The sequence below is a fragment of the Hemiscyllium ocellatum genome, chromosome 28, assembly GCF_020745735.1.
Source record: "Hemiscyllium ocellatum isolate sHemOce1 chromosome 28, sHemOce1.pat.X.cur, whole genome shotgun sequence".
Lineage (NCBI taxonomy): Eukaryota > Metazoa > Chordata > Chondrichthyes > Orectolobiformes > Hemiscylliidae > Hemiscyllium > Hemiscyllium ocellatum.
Window position 1 is genome coordinate 33,061,992 of NC_083428.1, and position 22,734 is coordinate 33,084,725.

General features: G+C 38.2%; 1 protein-coding gene across 1 annotated transcript in view; it reads left to right on the forward strand.

The window, feature by feature from the left end:
• The window catches only part of mydgf (myeloid-derived growth factor), a 47,437-nt gene extending 24,904 nt beyond the window's left edge, over positions 1-22,533 (forward strand). Inside the window, exons 5-6 of the mRNA XM_060846292.1 lie at positions 19,874-19,946; positions 21,464-22,533. Of these exons, the coding sequence (XP_060702275.1) occupies positions 19,874-19,946; positions 21,464-21,543 (153 nt within the window). The 3' untranslated portion in view covers positions 21,544-22,533. The remainder of the gene's footprint in view (positions 1-19,873; positions 19,947-21,463) is intronic.
• Positions 22,534-22,734: the final 201 nt, after the last annotated feature.

Below are 22,734 nucleotides of genomic sequence, written 5' to 3' on the forward strand. Positions count from 1 at the left end.
TATCCATTCATGAGATAAAGGTGCCACTGTCTAGGCAGCATTTATCGGCCGTTCCTAATTGCCCAAAGGGCAGTTATGGGTCAGCCACGTTGCTGTAGGTCTGGAGTCACTGTAGGCCAGACCAGGTAAGATTAGATTAGATTAGACTTAGTGTGGAAACAGGCCCTTCGGCCCAACAAGTCCACACCGACCCGCCGAAGCGAAACCCACCCATACCCCTACATTACCCCTTACCTAACACTACGGGCAATTTAGCATGGCCAATTCACCTGACCCGCACATCTTTGGACTGTGGGAGGAAACCGGAGCACCCGGAGGAAACCCACGCAGACACGGGGAGAACGTGCAAACTCCACACAGTCAGTCGCCTGAGTCGGGAATTGAACCCAGGTCTTCAGGCGCTGTGAGGCAGCAGTGCTAACCACTGTGCCACCGTGCCGCCCGGCAGTTTCCTTCCATAAAGGACATTAGTGAACCAGATGGTGTCAAGCTTCTTGGAGAAGTGGCAGACGGAGTTTAATTCAGAAAAATGTGATGTACTGCATTTTGGGAAAGCAAATCTTAGCAGGACTTATACACTTAATGGTAAGGTCCTGGGGAATGTTGCTGAACAGAGGGACCTTGGAGTGTAGCTTCAAAGCTCCTTGAAAGTTGAGTCACAGGTAGATAGGATAGTGAAGAAGGTGTTTGGTATGCTTTTCCCTATTGGTCAGAGTATTGAGTACAGGAGTTGGGAGGTCATGTTGCAGCTGTACAAGACATTGGTCAGGTCACTTTTGGAATATTATGTGCAAATCTGATGTCCTTCCTATTGGAAAGATGTTGTGAAATTTGAAAAGATTCGAAAAAGATTTTCAAGGATGTTGCCAGGGTTGGAGGATTTGAGCTATAGAGAGAGGTTGAATAGTTTGGGGTTTTCTTTCCTGGAGCATCGGAGGCTGAGGGATGACCTTACGGAGGTTTTTTAAATCATGAGGGGCATGGATGGGATAAATAGACAAAGTCTCTTCCCTGGGTTGGGGGAGTTCAGAACTAGAGGGCATAGGTTTGGGTGAGAGGAGTATGACATAAAAGAGACCTAAGGGGCAACTTTTTCATGCAGAGGATGGTACGCGTATGGAATGAGCTCTGAGGAAGTGGTGGAGGCTGGTACAATTGCAACATTTAAAAGGCATTTGGATGGGTACATGAATAGGAAGGGTACATGAATATGGGCCCGGTGCTGGCAGGTGGGACTGGATTGGGTTGGGATATCTGGTTGGCATGGATGAGTTGGACCGAAGGGCTTTTTCCCTGTGCTGGACATCTCTATGACTTTATTATTGAGTGCTTTTGTAGCTGTACTCATTCAGGCAAGTGGGGAGTATTCCATTATACTCCTAACTTGTGCCCTGCAGATGGTGGACAGGCTTTGGGGAATCAGGAGGTGAGTCACTTGCTACAGGACCCCAGCTTCCGACCTGCTCCTGTAGCCATGATATCAGTGATTAGTCCATTTCAGTTTCTGGTTAATGGTAACCTCCAGTATTTTTTTAATGTTGAAGATGGTCATTGCGTTGCATTGCTTGACACTTCTTTGGGCGTGAATGTTAATTGCCACTGATAGCCCAAACTTGGATATTGTTCAGATCTTTCTGCATTTGGACATGGACTGTTTCAGTATCTTGGAGTCATGAATGGTGTAGAACATTGTGTAGAGAACATTTCCATCACTGACCTTTCAATGGAGGAAAGGACACTGAAGCAGCTGAAGGTGATTGGGTGTAAAACACTATTCTGAGGAACTCCTGCAGAGATATCTTGGAACTGAGATGATTGGCCTCTAACAATCTCAACTGCTTCCTTTGTACCAAGTATGATTTCATCCAGCAAAGGATTTTCCCCTGATTTCCACTGACTTTAGTTTTGCCAAGGCTACTTGATGCCACTCTCTGTCAAACGCAGCTTGGATATCAAGGGGTGTCACTCTCACTCACCTCTGAAATTCAGCCCTTTTGTCTATATTTGAACCAAGACTCTGTGAGTTCAGGAGCTGAATGTTTGGGTTCTGCTACAGCCAGAACTTTGGTGAGCAGGTTATTCTTAAGTAAGTGCTGCCCAATAGCACTGTTGATGACATCTTCCATCACTTTATTAATTTTTTGTAAGTACGCTGGGGTAGTAATTTACTGATTTGGATTTGTTGTGCTTTTTGTATACAGGGCAACCTGGGTAATTTTCCACATTGTTGAATAGATGTCAGTGTTTCAGCTGTACTGGAACAACCTGGTTAGAAAGCCAGCAGGTTCTGGAGCACACATCGTCAGAACTATTGCTGCAATGTTGTCGGAGCATGTAACCTTTGCACTATCCAACCTCAGATTGTTTCTTGATATTGAGTGGAATGAATCAAAGCTAAAGGCTTGCATCTGGAGGAAACCGACATGGATCATCCACTATGTACTTCTGCTATAGAGCCACTTCCTTTTGAATTGTTTAATTGTCAGCAAGTTTTTGAGAAGATTTGTTTAATTGTCCACTAGCCTTTATGATTGAATGTGGAATGACTGCACGGTTTTGATATGATCTATTGATTGTGAAATTGCTTAGCTCTGTCTGCCACTTGCTGCTTATGCTGTTTGGCATGCAAGTAATACAGCTTGGTACCTCATTTTTAGGTGTGCTTGGTGCTGCTCCTGGCATTCCCACCTGCACTCTTCGTTGAACCAGGATGATCAGGGGAGAGTGGATGATTTGCTGGGCTTTAAGGTTTCAGGTTATGTTGGAGTACAATTCTGCTGCTTGCTGCTAATGGCCCACATTGCCTCATAGCTGCTGATTTCTGGGTTACTAGATCTCTTGGAAGTTTATCCTCTTTTTGCATGGCGGAAGTGCCATACAAAATGATGGAGGGTATTCTCAGTGAGATGGCCTTTTCTATACAAGGATTGTGTGGTGGTCATTCATGCCAATATTGTCGTGGATGTGTCTATGACCACATATAGGCGAGGCTAAGGTAAAGTGCGTTGTTCTGTCTTGGTATCCTTGCCGCCTGCCGCAAACTCTAATGGTTATGTCCTTTAGGACTTGGCAAGCTTGGCCAGTAGTGGTGCTACCAAGCCACTCAACATTGAAGTCCCCCCTTCAGAATAAATTGTGTGCTCTTGTCATCCTCCGTGCTTCGTCCAAGTGGAGAAGTACTTGGAAGAGTACTTAAGTAAAGAAGTACTGATTCATCAGCCAAGGTCGGGGATATTGCATGTTTCTGGTAATCAGCAGAAGGTTGCTTTGCCTGTTGTTTGACCTGATTTCATGGGGTCTCGGGTCAATATTGAAGACTCCCAATGCAGTTCACTTTGCCACTACCTCTGCTAGGTCCTGATGGTCAGCCAGGATAAACTCAGAGATCGTGATGGTGTTGTCTGAGACATGATATAAATTGTAACTCCATGAGTATGATTGTCAAGCTGTTGTTTGACTAATCTGAGACAGCTATCCCAATTCTGGGAGTAGCCCCTAGATGCTGAGGAGAACTTTACACGATCAACTGGGCTGAATTTGCCATTGTTGTTTTCTATTTGTTATTCGATGCTGGATGGTCCATCTGGTTTCATCCCTAAGATATTGTTAAAACAGTTCAAGCTTGTTTGTTTTATTATTGCCTCTGTGGGACCTTGCAGTGCACAACTTGGCTGCCATGTTACTTACATTAATGATGACGCTTCAGAAGTGCTTCATTGGTTCTAAAGTGCTTTATAATTTCAGGCCATGGAGAGTATTACAAAAAGATACAAATCCTTTCCTCTTCCACCACCACCACCACCACCTCCATTTTTGCCTGAAATAACTTGCTGTTGTTCATTTTAACAACTACCTATTTTGTCTTTGGAAGAAATCCTGTTGATAACTCCTAATAGTGTCACTTAGAATGGTGCAAATCACAATTGAAGTGGCACTTGAATATGTCATCATTCATTTATATTACGTGAAAAATGTATGTATCAGCATTTTGTCATGGTTAAAATATTTACTGGTGTAAACTGTTGTGGAGTTGCAGCTTCATTAAATATCACTGGCAAAAGGATTTTTTTATCAAATGTTCTTCATTTTTGGAAAAAAGTTGTACAAGAGTTTTAAGTTAGTGGAAGGATGCAGGAATAACAAAAAAATGTCTTTGATGTGGTAGAGGGCAGGAGAGATTAAATATTAAAATATTTCATGATGCAAAAGCTGAAGAGATTGGCAATGGGTATGATAAAGAACCAAAGTTTGTGCATATATGAAACAAGAATACTCATGTAGAAAATACCTGACTCCACTATGATGGGATTAAGGAAAAATATCACAAAATGACCCGTGGAGATTGGAGAGGTGCTAAACGAATATTTCTCATCTGTTTTCACTCGAGTAAAGGAGAATATTGTCGAGGAGAAGACTGAGATATGAGTTATTAGACTAGAAAGGATTGGAGTTAGTTACGAACAGGTGTTATCAATTCTAGAAGGAGTGAAAGTAGACAAGTTCCCTGGGCTGGATGGGATAAATCCGAGGATCCTCTGGGAAGCTAGGGAGGAGATGGCGGAGCCTTTGGCCTTGATCTTTGAGTTGTCATTGTCTGCAGGTTTAGTACTAGAGGACTGGAGGATTGCAAATGTTGCCCCCTTGTTCAAGAAGGGTAATAGAGATGACCCAGGTTATTATAGACCAGTGAGCCTTATGTCTGTTGTAGGAAAAGTTTTGCAAAGGATTATAAAGGATAGGATTTACAATCATCTAGCAAGCAACAATTTGATTGGAGATAGTCAACATGGTTTCGTCAAGAGCAGGTCATGTCTCACAAGCCTCATTGAGTTTTTTTGAGAAGGTGACTAAGCATATGGATGAGGGTAGGGCAGTTGACGTGGTGTGCATGGACTTCAGTAAAGCCTTTCATAAGGTTCCACATGGTAAGCTATTGGAGAAGATGCAGAGGCTTGGAATTGAGGGTGATTTAGCAGTTTGGATTAGAAAGGGGCTTTCTGTAAGAAGGCAGCAAGTGGTGGTAAATGGAAAATATTCAGCCTGGAGTCTGATTACAAGTGGTGTACCACAAGGATCTGTTTTGGGACCACTGCTGTTTGTCATTTTTATAAATGACTTGGACGCAGCTATAGGTGGGTGGATTAGTAAGGTTGCAGATGACACTAAAGTCGGTGGAGTGGTGGGCAGTGTGAAAGAATGTTGCAGATTGCAGGGGGAGTTTGATAAACTGCAGAATTGGGCTGAGAGGTGGCAAATGGAATTCAATGCAGACAAATGTGAGGTGATTCACTTTGGGAATAATACCAGGAAGGCAGAATACTGGGTCAGCCGAAAGATTCTTGGTAGTGTGGATGTGCAGACAGATCTTGGAGTCCATGTACATAGATCCCTGAAAGTTCCCACCCAGATTGACATAGGTTTTATTGGTAGAGGGATTGAGTTCTGGAGCCGTGATGCCATGCTACAAATATACAAAATGTTAGTGCGGCCTCACTTGGAATATTGTGTACAGTTCTGAGCGCCCCATTTCAGGAAAGATGTGAAGCACTGGAAAAGGTGCAGAGGAGATTTGCAGGATGTTGCCTGGTCTGGAGGGAAGGTCTTATGACGAAAGGCTGAGGGACTTGGGTATGTTCTCATTGGAGAGAAGAAGGCTAAGAAGGGCTTTGATAGAAGCATACAAGATGATCAGAGGATTAAATAGGACGGTCAGTGAGAGTGCTTTTCCTCAGATGATGATGGCAGCTTGTACGAGAGGGCATGGCTACAAATTGAGGGGTGATAGATTTAAGACAGATGTCAGAGGCAGGTAAGGGTGTGGATTCCCCTGCCTGCCAGTGTAGTTAACTCAGCCACTTCAGGGGCATTTAAACAGTCCTTGGATAAGCATATGCATGATGATGGGATAGTGTAGGGAGATAGGCTTAGATTAGTTCACAGGTCGATGCAACATTGAGGGCTAATGGGCCTATTTTGCGTTGTATTGTTCTATGAACTCAATAAAAGAGCCCCCATCCCCTTCTACTGACTCAGCTCATCCTGACCTGGCACCTAACTCTGTTTCTCTCCACAGATGCCCGCTGAGCAATCTGAAATTTTTTTTTGCTTTTATTTCAGATTTTCAGCATCCATGTTATTTTCCTTTTCGTTAACATGCGTATCGATAGTTTTGAGAATGGGCTAACCAATTGTAGAGAATGTTGCAGTGGAGTGTGATGCTCTTTCTAGGCGTATTATTTTTCAATAATACTCACCACCTAGTTTTACTGAAAAGATGACGACTTCCTGAATGCTCTCATGCTGAGATGTGCAAATTCATTGTAGTGAGAAATTTCTTACCCATACTCCTTGTTGATAGAGGTGGAAATATAATGTGTTAATAGTTGTTTCTAGTTTCTATATTTCAGACTGCTCAGATCATCTTCTAACTGGTTAGCTGCAAAAAAGTGTTTTTTTGCATCATTATGTTTATTTTTATTGAGTAACTGAAAAGAGGAATTGGATAATTTATCATAGAACCCGACCATTGTGATCCACAACAGGATACAGTGGCTAAATGGTCTGCAGTTTGGATTATAGGAGAGTTGTATGAGGAAGGATAGATTAAGGGAAGCAAGTTGTGACATAGTTAAAGTCTCGGAAGAAATTAGACTAAGCAGTGATGTGAACATTCTGATCCCAGCATTGAAAGAGTACAATGAGGAGGTGAGTAAAGAGCATAGGATCAGGTAAATCAAGTACGTTCCAGAAATAATCACCTCAGTAGCATTGGCAAAGTAGAAGGAAGAGTTACAAGTATGCTTGGTGTACTGAAAACTTGGATAATGTGTGCATTTACTCAGAATAATTTATATTGCAGTCATCTGCAATTACTGGGTTAATACCACCGAAGCATCTTGTAACATGTTGTTCTGTGATAAGGAGAATAAGTGTGATTCAAATTCTTCTTCAAAATTAGTATTACTGAGTCATCAGTAGTGAAACAGCACCTGTGTGTTTGAGGCTGATTCATTCTGTGGAGCATGCTTCATGATGTTTTCACCCTAAAAGATCACTAAACCAATGAGTTAGTGTTCATACAATGTGAACATTAGTTTGCAGTGTGTTGAAAACAGAGTCAGACATGGTACAAGTAAAGTGTTTTGTGGCCTGACGTGCTGATCTTGGGTTACTTTTCCATCATTGCAAAAAGTCTATATTAATTGGCAGCAATGTATTGATTCCTTTTATTGAGTGAAAGTATTCTATAATCACTATAAAGTAGATATCCTCAGCATTATGAGTGTTCTAATGAAACTAACTCAACCTATAGAGGAAGAAGTGCAAAGATAAGTTAATATGTTTCTTGGCTCTTCATTGTTCTAAAGCGGGTACCAGTATTGGAAGTAGTTACCAAATAATAGCGCATTTTTAATGATACTAATCTAGAAAGCAAATGAAATATTGAAAGAAATAAAATGCAAATTTGCATATTGAAATTTAAAGTTGCCGCAGTTCTACCAGACCATTGGACTGCTCTCATTAGAGAGACACAACTGTTGGTCGTTTAACCTGAGGGTCACCATGCCTCAGGTGAGGATTAAAGAAGGAGAGCCCTTTGTGGTACCCTCAGGTGTTACTGTCAGTATTCTAACAGCATACCATTGAAATCCTAGTTTTAACTTGAGTAATATACATGACAGTTGACACATTAGTGGCGATAAGAATTTTCATATCTGACTATACTTACTTTTGCAGTTTTTGGATGGTACTTTCAAGTCAATTTATAATTTGGAAAATGTTTCATCCTGTTTGGCATGTGTTCTGGTGGGTCAGTCTGTATTTATACAAAGTGAGTTACATTTCTGATTTTGCAAAATATAGACAAATTTGTGCATATTTATCCATGGGAGCATAGTATACGATTGTGCATTGTACATTTTTGTAATGCGAAATGTACACATGAATAATGTTGCTACACAGTAGGATGGATTTCAAACCAGAAGCCACCAGTTTGAAAGCATAATTGCTGGTAGAACATGCAGAATGAGCAGTCCTAACTTTTACATTTTACTGAAAATTACTTTTGATCAAAAAATATGACATCTGGGTACAAGTAGTGTGGGATCTTTACTTAACAATTACATTGCAATTTTAGTTTTTAACAAAGACTTTATTAAACTGTTGATTCTATGCAGGGTTTTTTTTTGGTTATTAGTTCTAGTATTTTGTGCTTGCACTTCAAATAAAGCTGGAGTGGAGCTAAACCAGCTCCATGACATGTTTTTACACCAAATGCCAAAATATATCAGGTTGATAATTGTGATACATAATTACATATGAGTTTTTGTGCTAATGTTAATTGGACTGTTTGATCACTTAAAGTTGAACTGTAGATTTTTTTTTCATATGATGCAAAAGCTTTATAGATTAGCTGCATCCATTTTCCCACTCAGTAATTGATTTATGAGAAATTATAGTCTCTGCTGAATTGCGACGACAATGCAAATAAGACCAGTTATCATAGTTTATGTAGATAATTATTAAAATACAATAATGTTTAAATAATGGATTGCATGATTATGAAAGTTTCAGTGTGCAAATTATTACTGTATGTTGCAAAATTCAACTGCTCTTACAGAATAAGAATGAAAGGTACTACATTCTTGCATCTTGTATTAAAATTTAAATGTTGTTATATTGAGTTTCTGAATTCCCAACCTCACCCCTCAGCTCCTACAGCTCTCACTGAGGAGATGTGACAATTTTCCAGTCTTGAAATGGGATTTAGATGTGGAGAAACTTTGAGAACTCCTGTTTAAAACTTAAATCTGAATGAAGTTGCCAGTTATAACTTTTTTACGAGCTGGCAGCTGAAAATTTTAACTTCATGTAGGATCTTTGCACTAGCAAACAACTTATTCATTGTAGTTCTGCATCTTAAAGTAAAGCCCATAGATCACACATTGGTAGTTGCATTCGCTGCCCATAAAGTGGTCTCCTTTACAATGACAAGACTAAGTAACCATTATATAGAACATTTCTGTTTTGTTCATAGGAATGACCCTGACTCCAAGTTACTTGCTATTTCAATAAACAACCTTGCTGTCATACAAATATTTTTGCCCTGAGCCTGCTGCAATATTCCAATAAAACACAACACAATTTTGAGGAACTACACTTTCCATGTGACGTTCTACAGCTTTAAGGTCTCAACATTGAATTAAATGAAACTGACTACTTTATGGATGTCCTTTTATTTCTCTTACATTCTCTCCCTCCATGCCATGCCTATCTACCTTGTCTACTTTGCAATTTGCAAAGACTAATTCTCTTTTATTCACATTAATTGACACCGTGTTTAGATTTCTAATTTTCTTTCTCCACTATTAATAACCCTTTTATCTTTGCCTTGGGCCTCTGTACTGTCTGTTCTCTTAGCCCTCTGTCTCTGTCAAAAATACAAAAATGCACCTATTTTCCATCACCTTTTAGTTATGAAAAAGAGTCATACCAGACTCAAAATGTTAACTGTTTCTGGCTCCACAGATGTTGCCAGACCATGCTGAGGTTCTCCAGCATTCTGTTTGTTTGAGATATGCAAACTTAAAGCTAACAAAGTTTGAAAGACTTTCAGCAGTAGTAGAGTTGAGGGAGGGCTGTAGTTAAATGTCACAATGAAAATAATCTGCCATAATCATGGCATTGTTTCTACCTTGGTACTAAAAGCTTTTTTAATGCCTTCTTTACCTCCACTGAAACTTTCAGCATATTATGAACCTCCATAAGGTTTTCATCTTTCTGTCAAGTGTATGCTCCCATTCCATCTTTCATTCTGAAATTGGATTATCTCTTGTTTCTCTGGATTAATTTGCATCTGGGATCCTTCAGTACATCCACTTTCCTATCTGACCATTTAACTTTTGTTGTTCCATACTAAAAACAAAACATAGACCCAACAGGAATTCCAGGGATGCATTAACCAAAGTTAACTAATTCCTGTTTGGGAAACAACTTTCTATTCCTAACATTACAGTCCCCCCTTTAAAGCACATCTGAAATTTTTTATGGATATCTGAGACTCCTTAGAAACTGCCTTCTGAAAATCTACTTATGTTGCATCTACCATTTGCTTTATCCAATTAATTTCCGCAAAATTTCATTAAATTTGTCAAGGCACAACTTATCTTTAAAAATTCACGCTAACTCTCTTTTGTTAATTCAGACATTTGTGATATAATTATAAACTTATCAATAATTATGGTTTCCAAATATTTTCTGACAATTGATGTAAGATTATCCATCTACAGTTTATGATTTCTGATTTCCAGTATCCACAATTGTTTTGTTTTTTTTGTATAGCTAGTTTACCCTCTTTGTTATATTGGCTACTGTCCAGTCTCACGGCACAATTAAGGAGAATTAGAAAATTGTGGTCACAACTTCTGCATCTTTTTAATATTATTTCAACAGCAGAGGGTGCAGTTATCTTTCAATACCTATGTCTTTTCAATAGTTTTCCCATATATTTGCTCTCGAGGCTTCCTGATCTCTATAAGCTACTAGTACCAAGCTGACTAACTGAAATATGTAAGCTTAGTTTGTTATGTTAATAAGCTTTTGAATAGCTCTTACACTCATAAGGAACTAAATCTGCCATTTTGCTCCTTTGCTGTGTTTACATTTTGAAAATTGCATAGGTTGGTTGGCACTTCAAAATATGGGCTTTCTGTTTTGATCTTCATGTATCAGCAATGTGAACTGTCATCTCGTGAAGATTAAGCATAATATCAATGCAAATAATGTAAGAGATCCATCTAGTTGTATAACTAGCTTGTCATTTCCTAGCCTGTCATTTCATAAAAGGATTTAGTGTTAATGCTCCTAACATAGATGTTAAAGTAGATTTTTTAGTTTAATTAATAATACGCTTGTTATTCATTTTGTTTATTTCATGCTTATTTAAGGCATCTGGATGGATACATGAATAGTAAGGGTTTAGAGGGATATGGGACTAGATTAGTTTAGGCTATCTGGTTGGCATGGATGAATTGGACCAAAGGGTCTGTTTCTGTGCTGTATAACGCTGACTCTTTGAACTTAGTGTTATGTGCAGTAACCTTCATAACACACTGCGTCTACCTATACCAGAAGCAATTCAAGAAGTCAGCTCACTTTCAAGGCTATTTGGGGGTGGACACCAAATATTGGCACAAGCCATAATAGATATTTTTCTTAAAACGTTATGACTTTAGAGATGGCGTCAATCTAAATTCTTTGAAGTTAGCCTTAACATAATTATTTAAATTTCTTTTTGACCACTATCCCATGACCACAGTTATGAAGATGATGGTAGAGTATCAGGGCGATTGGTGGATTCTTGAGCCTGGCGCACATCCGCTCATTTCTGCTTGCTTTTGTTTTCTTTTTGATTCTGCTCTTTTTCTTTATTTTTCTTTGGGGCCTTTATGGTGGATTAATTGGCAGCATCAGCACAGCTGTGGAATGGAAACACTCTCTTGGTGGTCGGGGGGAGCTACGGTGGATGTGGCTTTTCCTAGCAATTGGAGGCAGCAGCTACTCTGTCCTCCTGGTGTTTGAGGCTGCCAATAGCAGTGGCAGCAAAGCCCCTTCAGCAGCGGACTTGTGAAGATGGAGTGGCAAGGTGACACTGGGCCTCTTGGCGAGGCAAAGGGGCAGCAGCAGACTGCTGGTTGCAGTGGACCCACAGTGTGGACTCCTGGCATCATTGTGGCAGGTAGCAGAGCCAGGGATTCCTGGTTGCAGTTGCTGTAGCACCAGAGCTGGCGACTTGCGGTTATCGGTGCAGATTGGCAGTGAAGCCACTAGTTTCTGATTGCATGGTGTATGCAGGTTTAGACAGGACCTGACAAGGGCGAGAGAGCCCGGTGGTGCCTGAAGAATGGTGATTCCAACATTGGTTGGTCTGGTGCAGAAGCAGGTGGAGGTGCAAGTGTCATTGGTGAGCTGGCTCAGGACTTGTGGAGGTGCCAGAACAAAAAGAGATTCTATTTCAGTTCTATCTTTTTTATTCTTTTGATTTATTTTCTTAAAACTATTCAAAATGGTGACACTTGAAGCTTCTCATTGTATTTTACTGTATTATTCACTGTAAACTACAAGTGACAAATCATTCAATATGATACACTTACAGAATAAGAAGTGAAACAGTGTGTTCTTGACTGCCTTCAATAAATCCAAAGTATGGCGCAGTGTGAAGCTGTTCAAATCAAGAGATAGCATTTCACCAGTTTGGTTTTGTAACCACAGTAGTGAAACTCTCAATGCGGGAATCATTGCCAAATCTAATTGGGTTCTGGGGGCATAGCTAGGTGTATTTGCAAAATGTATCTGGGGCAAGTGATTTTACGTTTTGGATTGGGATCTGTAGTAAGTCCCTTGTAGGCATTTGAAACAAATGATGAAATTTTCACAGGGAATTGAGAACCTGAAGATTTGAGCACTTTGGCAGGACAACCAACTCCTGATATTAAATGACAAGCATGTTTGAAACTTCAGGCAACATGATAAAATGAGTTAAAGTTACCAGCAAGCTTTGTGATTGTGCAGTCTGTAGAATATACTTTTAAGGTTAAGGGTAAGCTACTGAAACTGGTGAACTGAATTCTGACTGCAGAAATGGAGGTGCTCAATATTAGATTTTGAAAAAATGGGAGATACATAAAGTAAGAAGATTGAAAATGGTTGGACCAAGAAGTCTAATGTGTCAGGATCACTTGGACATGGGAATAAAAAAAAATTGTTGTTAACTGCAGTAGCTGGTATTAATAAATACAGTTGTAAGATTGTTTTAGGAGAGAGATGTTGCCTGATACACTGGTTGAGAAGAATAAGTTACTAGAAGTATTTTACATCCGTGTTTACTGTGGAGAAGGATATGGAAGTTGTAGAACACGGGGAAATAAATAGTGACATCTTGAAAAATGCCCATATTACAGGGGAGGAGGTGCTGGATGGCTTAAAGTGCATAAAGGTGGATTAATCCCCAGGGTCTGACCAGGTGTACCCTAGAGCTCTATGGGAAGTTAGGGAAGTGATTGCTGGGCTCTTTGCTGAGATGCTTGTATCATTGATAGCCAAAAGTGAAGTGCCGGAGAATGGAGGTTAGCTGATATGATTTAACAATAGACCAGTGGGCCTGACATCGGGGTGGGCAAGTTATTGGAGGAAATGCTGAGGGACAGGTTTTACACGTATTTGGAAAGGCAAGGACTGTTTAGGGATAGTCACCATGGCTTTGTGTGTAGGAAATAGTGTCTTACTAACTTAATTGTTTTTTTTTAAAAGAAGTAATGAAGAGGATTGATGAGGGCAAAGCAGTAACGTAATCTATATGGACTTAAGTAAGGCATTTGACAAGGTTCCTTATGGTAGACTGGTTAACAAGGTTAAATCTCGTGGAATGTAGGGAGAATTAGCCACTTGGATAGAGGATTGGCTTGAAAGTAGAAGACAGAGGGTGATTGTGGAGGGTTCCTTTTCAGACTGAAGGCCTATGACCAGTGGTATGCTACAGGGATTAGTGCTGGGTCCACTACTTTACGTTGTTTACATAAATGATTTGGATGTGAACACTGGAGGTATGGGTAATACGTTTGCAGATGACATCAAAATTGGAGATGTAGTGTCAGCAAAGAAGGTTACCCCCAAGTATAATGGGATCTGATCTGATCAGGTGGTCAAATGGGCTGAAGAGTGACAGTTGGAGTTTAATTTAGATAAACGTGAGGTGCTGCATTTTGGAAAGGCAATTAGGTCAGGACTTGTACACTTAATGTTAAAGTCCTGGAGAGTGTTGCTGAACAAAGAGACCTTGAAGTGCAAATTCATAGTTCCTTGAAAATTGAGTTGCAGGTAGGTAGGATAATGAAGACAGCGTTTGGTATACTTTCCTTTATTGGTAGTGCATTGAGTATAGGTGTTGGGAGGTCATGTTGTAGCTGTACAGGTCATTGGTTAGGCCACTTTTGGAATACTGCAAGCAATTCTGGTCTCCCTGCGATAGGAAGGATGTTGTGAAACTTGAAAGAGTTCAGAAAAGAATTGCAAGGATGTTGCCAGAGTTGGAAGATTTGGAGATGCTGAATAGGCTGGAGCTATTTTCCTTGGAGTGTCGGAGGCTGAGGTTTATAAAATCTTGGGGACCATGGATAGGGTAAATAGACAATGTCTTTTTCCTGGGGTGAAGGAATCCAAAACTAGAGGCCATAGGTTTAGGGTGAGAGGGGAAAGATATAAAAGAGACCTAAGGGGCAACTTCTTCACACCGACAGTGTGTATATAGAATGAGCTGTCAGAAGAAGTGGTAGAGGCTGGTACAATTAGAGCATTTAAATTGCATCTGGATGGGTATATGAATAGAAAGAGTTTAGAGGGAGATGGGCCAAATGTTGGCAAATAAGACTGGATTTATTTAGGATATCTGGTCAGCATGGATGAGTTGGACCAAAGCAACTGTTTCCATGCTGTACATCTCTATGACTATGACTGTATCAACATGACTCATGAAAGAAGTTGTAGTTGGGATTTACACAGTCAGCTGAGTATACTGATTTCTAAGCTGGAATAGGATTAAGCATCCGTGACCTTTTTGGGAAAGATGGAGGAGCAGTAATTTACTTGTACATCTTTCAATCTTATGGGTGACTTCACTTGACCATCACTCAGTTTGTAATTACGGCCCTTACCTTTCAGTGGCTTGCTATTTTAATATACCGTCTTGTTATTGTGCTCCGATTTCTGTCCCGAGTCTGCTGCAGTATTCCTCTGAAGCCTAATTCAATGTGGAGGAACAGCTTATTATATTTCATTTAGGCACTTTACAGCCTTCTGAACTCATCATTTGAGTTCAACAACTTCAGACTATGAAGTATGTTTGTTTTCTCCCCCCCAGTGTTGGTTTTGCTTTGTGTAGCTGTCTAGAATTCTGCTATAAACACCTACCAGTATCACCAGATTTCTGGATCTTTCTTAGTCTACCATTATTCTCTTTGCCTTTTGTTCTGTGGAAACCATGATTTCTAATCTCACTCTATCTTTAATTTCTTACTGACTTCCCCTCTTTCAACTTGTTCCTCCCCACATTTTCCGACAGTATAAAATCTATCACTGTTTTACATCTTCAGTTCTGAAGACATTCATATTGAAATTTTAACTCTGTCCACAGATGCTGGCAGATCTGCTGAATTTTTCTAGCACTTTGTATTTTTATTTCAGATTTCGAGCATCAATGGTTTGTTCCTATTAGCTGGGTAAGAATCAATTATGAGCCAATTTTGTTTCAGTAGGGGAAAGTGTGAAACACGTTCTTTTTGATAAAGCAGTGCCTCATTGCAGTTAACATAGTATCCCTTTAGATTTTAAGGTTGATGAGGTGAATTGCTATTTCGTTAGATTGTCACTAATCTTGCTTAGTGCATTTCTATCATTATATGTAACAAAAGACAGTCTCAGACCAATATGCTTTCATATTGTGTTAACATGGATTTTGTTTGCTCTGAAGTCATCCCAGGTTTACCACGCTAACGTATTTGCCAGCAGTTAAAAAGGTATGCTATTCTAATACATAATTCTGTCTTGGAAGGAAAAAGAAAATTACAGAGATGTGATTTTTCACCATTTAAATCAATGTAGCAAAATCTTGCACACTTGTCCTATACGTTTCAGAAATTTTAGCAACTGTTGTAGCTGCTTCACTCTTAAAGTATTGGGTATATTAGGAGAAAAAAGTTTAGGTTGTGAAATATTAGGCCATGGTACTTACGTTAACATCTCTTAGGTTAGGATAACCTATTAACAGGATCGCACAATCATATCAACAGTGAAACCTCTTAAATCATTCATTACTGCTATTAGTATGCTCAGTAAACTATTATAGCATATGTCAGTGCTTCCTTGTGTCTTGAGAGTAAATGTTGAAATCTGTTCCCTCAGCTCTAAGATTTGAATCAAAGTTTTAACAGAAGGGGTTAAAATGTAATAATTACTGTTACATTTTTACGGTTTGATTTTCTCAAACTGGGCAGCTGAATATGTCCAGCAGTATCAGTGTTGTATATTCAATTATAAAGGATGGAATTTCACCAGAATTGGAAGAATTACATTTGCATTTTTCAATGAGATGTTAATAACATTATCAAAAATGTTTGTATGTTTTACTATAATATGGTTTGTGATATTGCTAGAGAGGTAGTTCTTATTATTCAAGTCATGAAGCAGATGTCATTTATATGGTTCATTTGCTATGTGAAATGGTGGCATGAAGGACAGCTCATACACAGAAGACATTAGGAGGGAATTCTACAGCAATTGAACAGTAAGCAATCCAAAATATAGTTAAGTAAAAGTCTGCAAATTTTGACACTCTGCTTTAACTTTTTTTGTGAGCTAGCTAAAGATGTTCCTCCGTTCGCAAACCATCAAAAATTGTCCAACTGGATTGATGTTGTAGAATGCAAAAAATGTTTTCTAGATGCTGTTTTTCCACCAAGTTTCCTTACCTGTGTTGAAATTAAAATACATTTTATTACTCCTACTTAATGATTTCTTATTCAAACCTGTTTTTAAAATCTCAAAACTGGAATTCCTTGCTATCACTTTTCTGTTCTTTCATGCAGCTGGATGAGAAATTAAATAATTGTATTTTTATACACTGCTGTTTGTATCTGCCAAATGCAAATCTTAAATATGAATTAGAATTAACTTTGTCAAATGTACTCATGAGTGCAGTGAAAAATCTACAAGTCTCTTCCTTCGGCGCCATCTTAGGTACCAAGGTGCAGATTCTTATGTACAAATTCTTAAGGAAACAAATAAGAGAAGTAAACAAATATAAAGTCCATAAATAAATCATAAAAATAGAGAAATAAATTCAGAAAACAGTCCTTCTGACCCAGATCATGCCAGGCTTCACTTCAAGGCCAGAGTGTTGGAAGTGGCTCCAAGCTGAGTCTGAGAGTCCATGTTGGCTTTCATCTTGGACATTACCGATGCTGCCCAAGGACAGAAGGTGAAAAGAAAGAGAGAGAAAAAGAAAGGGAGTGGATGAGCTATGGATCAGGAATCTTACTCTGCTGCCATGTGATGTTCATTTGGCACTTCACTTTCCCTCAATATTAGAAATGTTGCTTCTCAGCACAATTTCCAGTTATAAGATTTCATGCCTTGTTCCGGTTTCATCATGCTTCTCTCAGCTTTTCTTTCATTTTAAGTTCCTTGGTCCATATAAACGGTGAAAATGTATGTAAACTTGTAATGTTGTAATTTGCTTCTCCTGGTTGTAGCGATACTCTAATCCCTTAGTTTTGCATCTTTTGACAGTCTCTATACTGAAATGAAACTATTATAATCCATCGAGTTCGATCATCTTTTGAAGATATTTCTATTCAGTAATATTGACAAGCACACTGCACTTGATCTTGACTGGCTCTGTTCCATGCTCTTGGGAGATTAACTAATAGCAACTAAATGAATGTGTTACTTAACAAACATTTTTGCTAATCAAAGATTATTTAGTGGGGTCTGTGGATAGAATGAAAGCAAATTCATTATGTTGCCACATACAAGTGGAGCACAAGATGGAGGCAGCACACAAGTCCATAAGTTCTTGAATGAAGGGCATGAACAAGAATGTAGATCTGGCAGACCTTGCAGAAATACAGGAGACTTAGTAACATGTGAATCTTTTGTTTCAGATGTTAAACTCAATGTTTTAATGAGGTTTGATTTGCCTTTAGGATTTAGGAAGCATGCAGTAAAGCTTCTTTAGAGAACAGACCATTAGTTGAGTTGACTCTAAAATATTTTTCAAAATAATTTTCTGTGTTCTGGAACAGATCCAAATTTATTATGGATTGGATAATCTAAATTTGTTGTGGTTGTGACTATATTAGGCCCCTATAAACCAGAAGTAAAAAATGACATCATATCCCATTCTTTGTTTCATCACATAAAACTGCTAGTTTGATCAATTGTAGAGCTATAGTAATTACTTCAGTGATCAACACCTCAAAACAATTCCTCAGTGATATGATTTTTCAGTTTAGATAAATATGTCACTTGTCCACTATTACACAGTACCTAAATCGTGGTAACAGCATTTTAAAAGGTAACGCCACTTGAGTTGTTTAACTTTCCAATTTTATGCTGGTTTTCTTTTTCTTCCTGATGTGATAATTTATGGTCCATATATCTCACTAGCATTCAGTTCCATAATCATGTATCTCATTTAAGTATTTAACAAAGCTGCCATTCATAGCCAGTTAATAACGATAATGTCTTCTGCTATTTCTGGATATCAAGTTAATAAAGCTTGTTCTGTTTTCCTATGATAGAAAATTCTGAAGGTCCTTGAAAAGGTTGCATTTATGTAGTTGCGAAGCAAGTTGTGGACATGAGATAACTGTTCATTTGTAAAATGATCCATGCTGGTTACTTCAGGATTATTTCAGTTTAATACTTGGAAATCTACTAGTTTTATGCAGAAATATTTTCAAACCTTTTATTTTATAGAAAATATATTATGCAAGATTTATGGATGTGAAACTACAACTTAAACCAAGACCAATTTTAGATTAATAGGTATACAAGTTATACAGGGGTATTATTACAATACCATTAATCCAGAGACCCAGATAATGTTCTGAGGACCTGCAGATGGTGGAAATTGAATTTTGTTTAAAAAAGGTGGAATTAAGAATCTAATCATAAAATCCCTACAGTATGGAAGTAGGCCATTCAGCCCATCAAGCCCACAGTGATCCTCCAAAGAGCACCCATCCAGACCCACCTCCCACCCCACCCAATTGACACTTTGGGCAATTCAGCATGGCCAGTCCATCTAACTTGCACATCTTTGGACTGTGGGAGGAAACTGGAGTATTCAGAGGAAACCTATATAGACATGGGAATGTGCAAACATCACACAAACACTTGCCCAAGGGTGGAATTGAAGTCTTTGTCCGTTGATGGAAAAAAAACAGCTGTTCCATTTAATGTCCTAATGAAAAGGAAATCTGTCCGCCTTATCTGGTCTGGCATTCATATGACTACATATGCAGAGCAACATGGTTGACTCTTGACAGTTAAGGATGGACAATAAATGCTGGTCTAGTTAGTGACACCCACATTAAATGAATGAATAAGAAGAAATCATAATCTTGGCTTTAAAGGTTTCTGACCTATCCTTACTTTGAAAATAAGGCAAGAATTAGGTGATGAAATGCCTGGTACTTAGTGTGCATGTCCTTTTTCATCAACTGAGTATTTCTCTCCCTTGATGCTGAGTTTCTTGAGCTTTGATAGTTAGATTGAATATATTTTCTTCCCAAATGCAAACAGATAACCACTGACCACAATATCATTTTTACCCCATCATCATGGATTTTGACCATCCTTTAAAATTGAGTAAATAATAGTTGCGGTTTCAGGATGATAAAGTAACAATTAGTGACTTTCTTTAGTCAATGGATTTCACTTTAACTCCTTTTAAAAAGGAGAACACGTTTATATAAAACATTTGGAACTCAATCTCAAGTCACATCATTCTGTAACAATGTGACAATGCTGCCAATTTCTCCCTGCATTTTCTAGACACAGTAACTTCATGCAAACTTTGCACAAACACAAAAACACTAATGTTTAGGCTATTGTCAAACAAAGATTACAAATGTCATATCAGATTATATTATTAGCAAATCCTTAAAATAAACTTTATTTTTTATCAATGAGAAAATAGCTTTCCATAGCCATGCATTTGACGTTTAATAGAGGAAATTACTTTTGGGTTCCAGTTCTTAGATGGCACAAATAATCTGATTTACTAATGTTCCACTTTATAATCTCTTCCTTCTAGTCTCAAGCAGCAGTAGAAGGTCGTAATGACGTTCCCCTGAAAGAAAATGAATATATTATTGGTGAAAATACTGGTAAGTACAATATATGGAACATGATAAACCATCTCTATCCTTTCTGGTGGACTGTGAACACTTTTTTGCCTTGCTTCAATTCTCCGAATCATTTAATCCGGACAATACAAACAGCAATAAGGTGAAATTGAAGGCAGAGGAAACAGTATGCAATACTTTTGAGTTCTGAAGTTACTTCAGTAAAAAGATATATCTTTCTAATGTTAGTGAACTCACTACTCAGCTAAATTTTTGTGATTGCAACAAGATTCCAATATAATCCCCCAAACTAATAGCCCCCTATTCTTTATCGAGATATGTTGTCCAGTTTTAATTCCATTTTCTATTTCAAAAGTAATTGGATTCATGATATTGCAATCTTCAGGTGCAGTGGGACCTACTGTGTTTTTGAGAAGAATTGACAGCATTGAGCAATATTCTATAATACAATTATTAACTTTAGGTTTTGGCTGTTGGGCTTTCTCCAACTGGACATCTTCCATTTTACTCAAATATGTTCCATTGATTGATTTGAAATTTATCATGAGAAAGGACAGCTTAGATTCCACACTGGAGAATTGGCACTGTGGGATTATTGAATTTCCATCTCAACCTTTCAGCACAGACAGTCCCTGGCTTACGAATGGGTTCCATTCTTGAGTACATTTGTAAGTCTGTATGCAAGTCAAAATACAATCTAAAACAGCTGTAAGTGTGATAAAACATTTACATTCTGATCTTTTCAAATTCTAAAAATTAACAACTCTGATGGAAATAATTGTTCTTAGCTCTACCTTAAATTGCAAATAATTTATTTTGAAAGAACTCCCTTACTCAAACTCCTCCATAAGATAAAACATTCTCTCCGTATCTACCATATCACGCTCCCTTGTAATCATATATAGATTTTTTTAAAGTATCCCTTTAAGATTCTGTATATTCCCCTCTCAACTTTTTTTCATATTTGTTAGTGTATCATCAAAAATTTGGTTACTGTACACTTGGCCCCTTAATCCAAGCCACTATTTGGTTCCTGTGCTACTACACTATTTATTGTTTCCCATCCTGTAAATGACCTAATTATCTGATTCTGTTTTCTTGGTCACTCCATGATAATACATTGCCCCTAATGCCATCAGCATTTATCTTGCAAAGTAAGCTTCTATGTGACACCTTATTGAATGCTTTGTGAAAATGCAAGCACACAGCTACTGATTCCCCTTTATTTCTCTTGCTTAGTAAATCTTCAAAGAACTAATACATTTGTTTAATATAATTTCCCTCCACAAAATTTAAAGTTAGCTTAATTGAACTTTGACTTTTTAAATCCCTATTATTACCTTAATATTATCTTCCAGCACTTTTCCCAATCTCAGATGTTAGGCTAACTGGCCTATTGTTTACTGCCTTCTGCCTACCTCCTTTCATGAAGAGGTGATATATTTGCAATAGAGATCTGAACTTGACAGTAATGAGACAGTCTAACCTGCAGGGAGTCCGTTATTAGTTTCTGATTAAGCATCTCTTCTTTATTACAGTGACCCAAAAAGATGGATCATTCAGATCAGAGTTGTCTAAGCTCCTAATCATTGCTCGCATACGCCATGATGAACTGTGATTCGGATAACTGATTTTGTAATGGTTGAAAAAATTTGGAAATATTTTGGAATAATTCTATTCTGAGCTGTGTAAGTCAGCTAATGGGAATACTGTACTTTGGCATCTCCCTACATCCTTCCTTTTCAGCCTCTTTTTTTTCCTTTCGGAGCAGCAGGACAGTTTAGACACCTTAATGAAGGAGTTTTAAGCAATTTAGTTTGACATCATAGATGAGTGTTTGGGCAGGGCTGACATTCTTGTTGTACCCACAACAAGACTGACATTCTTGTTGTACCCACCTCCCCCACAGACCTAAAGCTGGAGGTCTTGGTTAATAAGACGCCTTACAGTATCTTACCTAGAAAGAGGTAAAGTGTCCGTGGATGTTTGCACCCAGAAAACTACCAGTATTCTGGTGACTTAGTCAACTAATTCAAACTGTTATAATTACCATATATTAATAAATCTGATACAGGATTTAATCAAATTTGTAAATTATTCATTTAAAAAGTATACCTGCTTTCCACCTTTTGTGTAAATTAATTGATGTATTTGATCAGTCAACATACACTGGGTGCTCTGTGACCCTAATGCAGAACTACTCCTCTTTGAAACACCAAATGAAAATGAAACTTACCTCTTAATTGTCAGAATGAACATATACGTATGTAATGCAAAAATAAAAATATTTGTATGTAAAGGTTTTCAACAAATTGTTTTGTTAAATATGTTATAGAGTTCATCTCCGTAGTTCTTTAGAATATGCTGTGATGCAAACGAATTTTCATGCTCTATCGGATTTCCCCCATAATCAAAGATTGTGAATAGAGATTGTAATTTTGGGACCACGTATGCCTTTATGTACTGCGATTAATTGCAAGTACTGTGATATGAAAGTGATGTGTGATCTTCAGATTTTTGTTCTACTTTGCTCATGATCCATTGTTTTCTTTTATATGTCAGAGCTCTGTTACAAAGGGAAATAAATTACTGATGTCAACTTATTGTGTATCTTTCTTCATGAATGTTTGAATTTTACTTTAATTGGATAACATATCTCTGCAATAGTGACTGCAGCATATGGTTTGAGATGAAGGTTTTAAAACAAAGTCTGAAACCCAGTTTAAAAAGCTGATTCTAAAGGAGATGAAAATTGAATGAGGTAAGTGAACTAGAAACATTTGCAGGATAAAAAAGGATATTTGGCAAA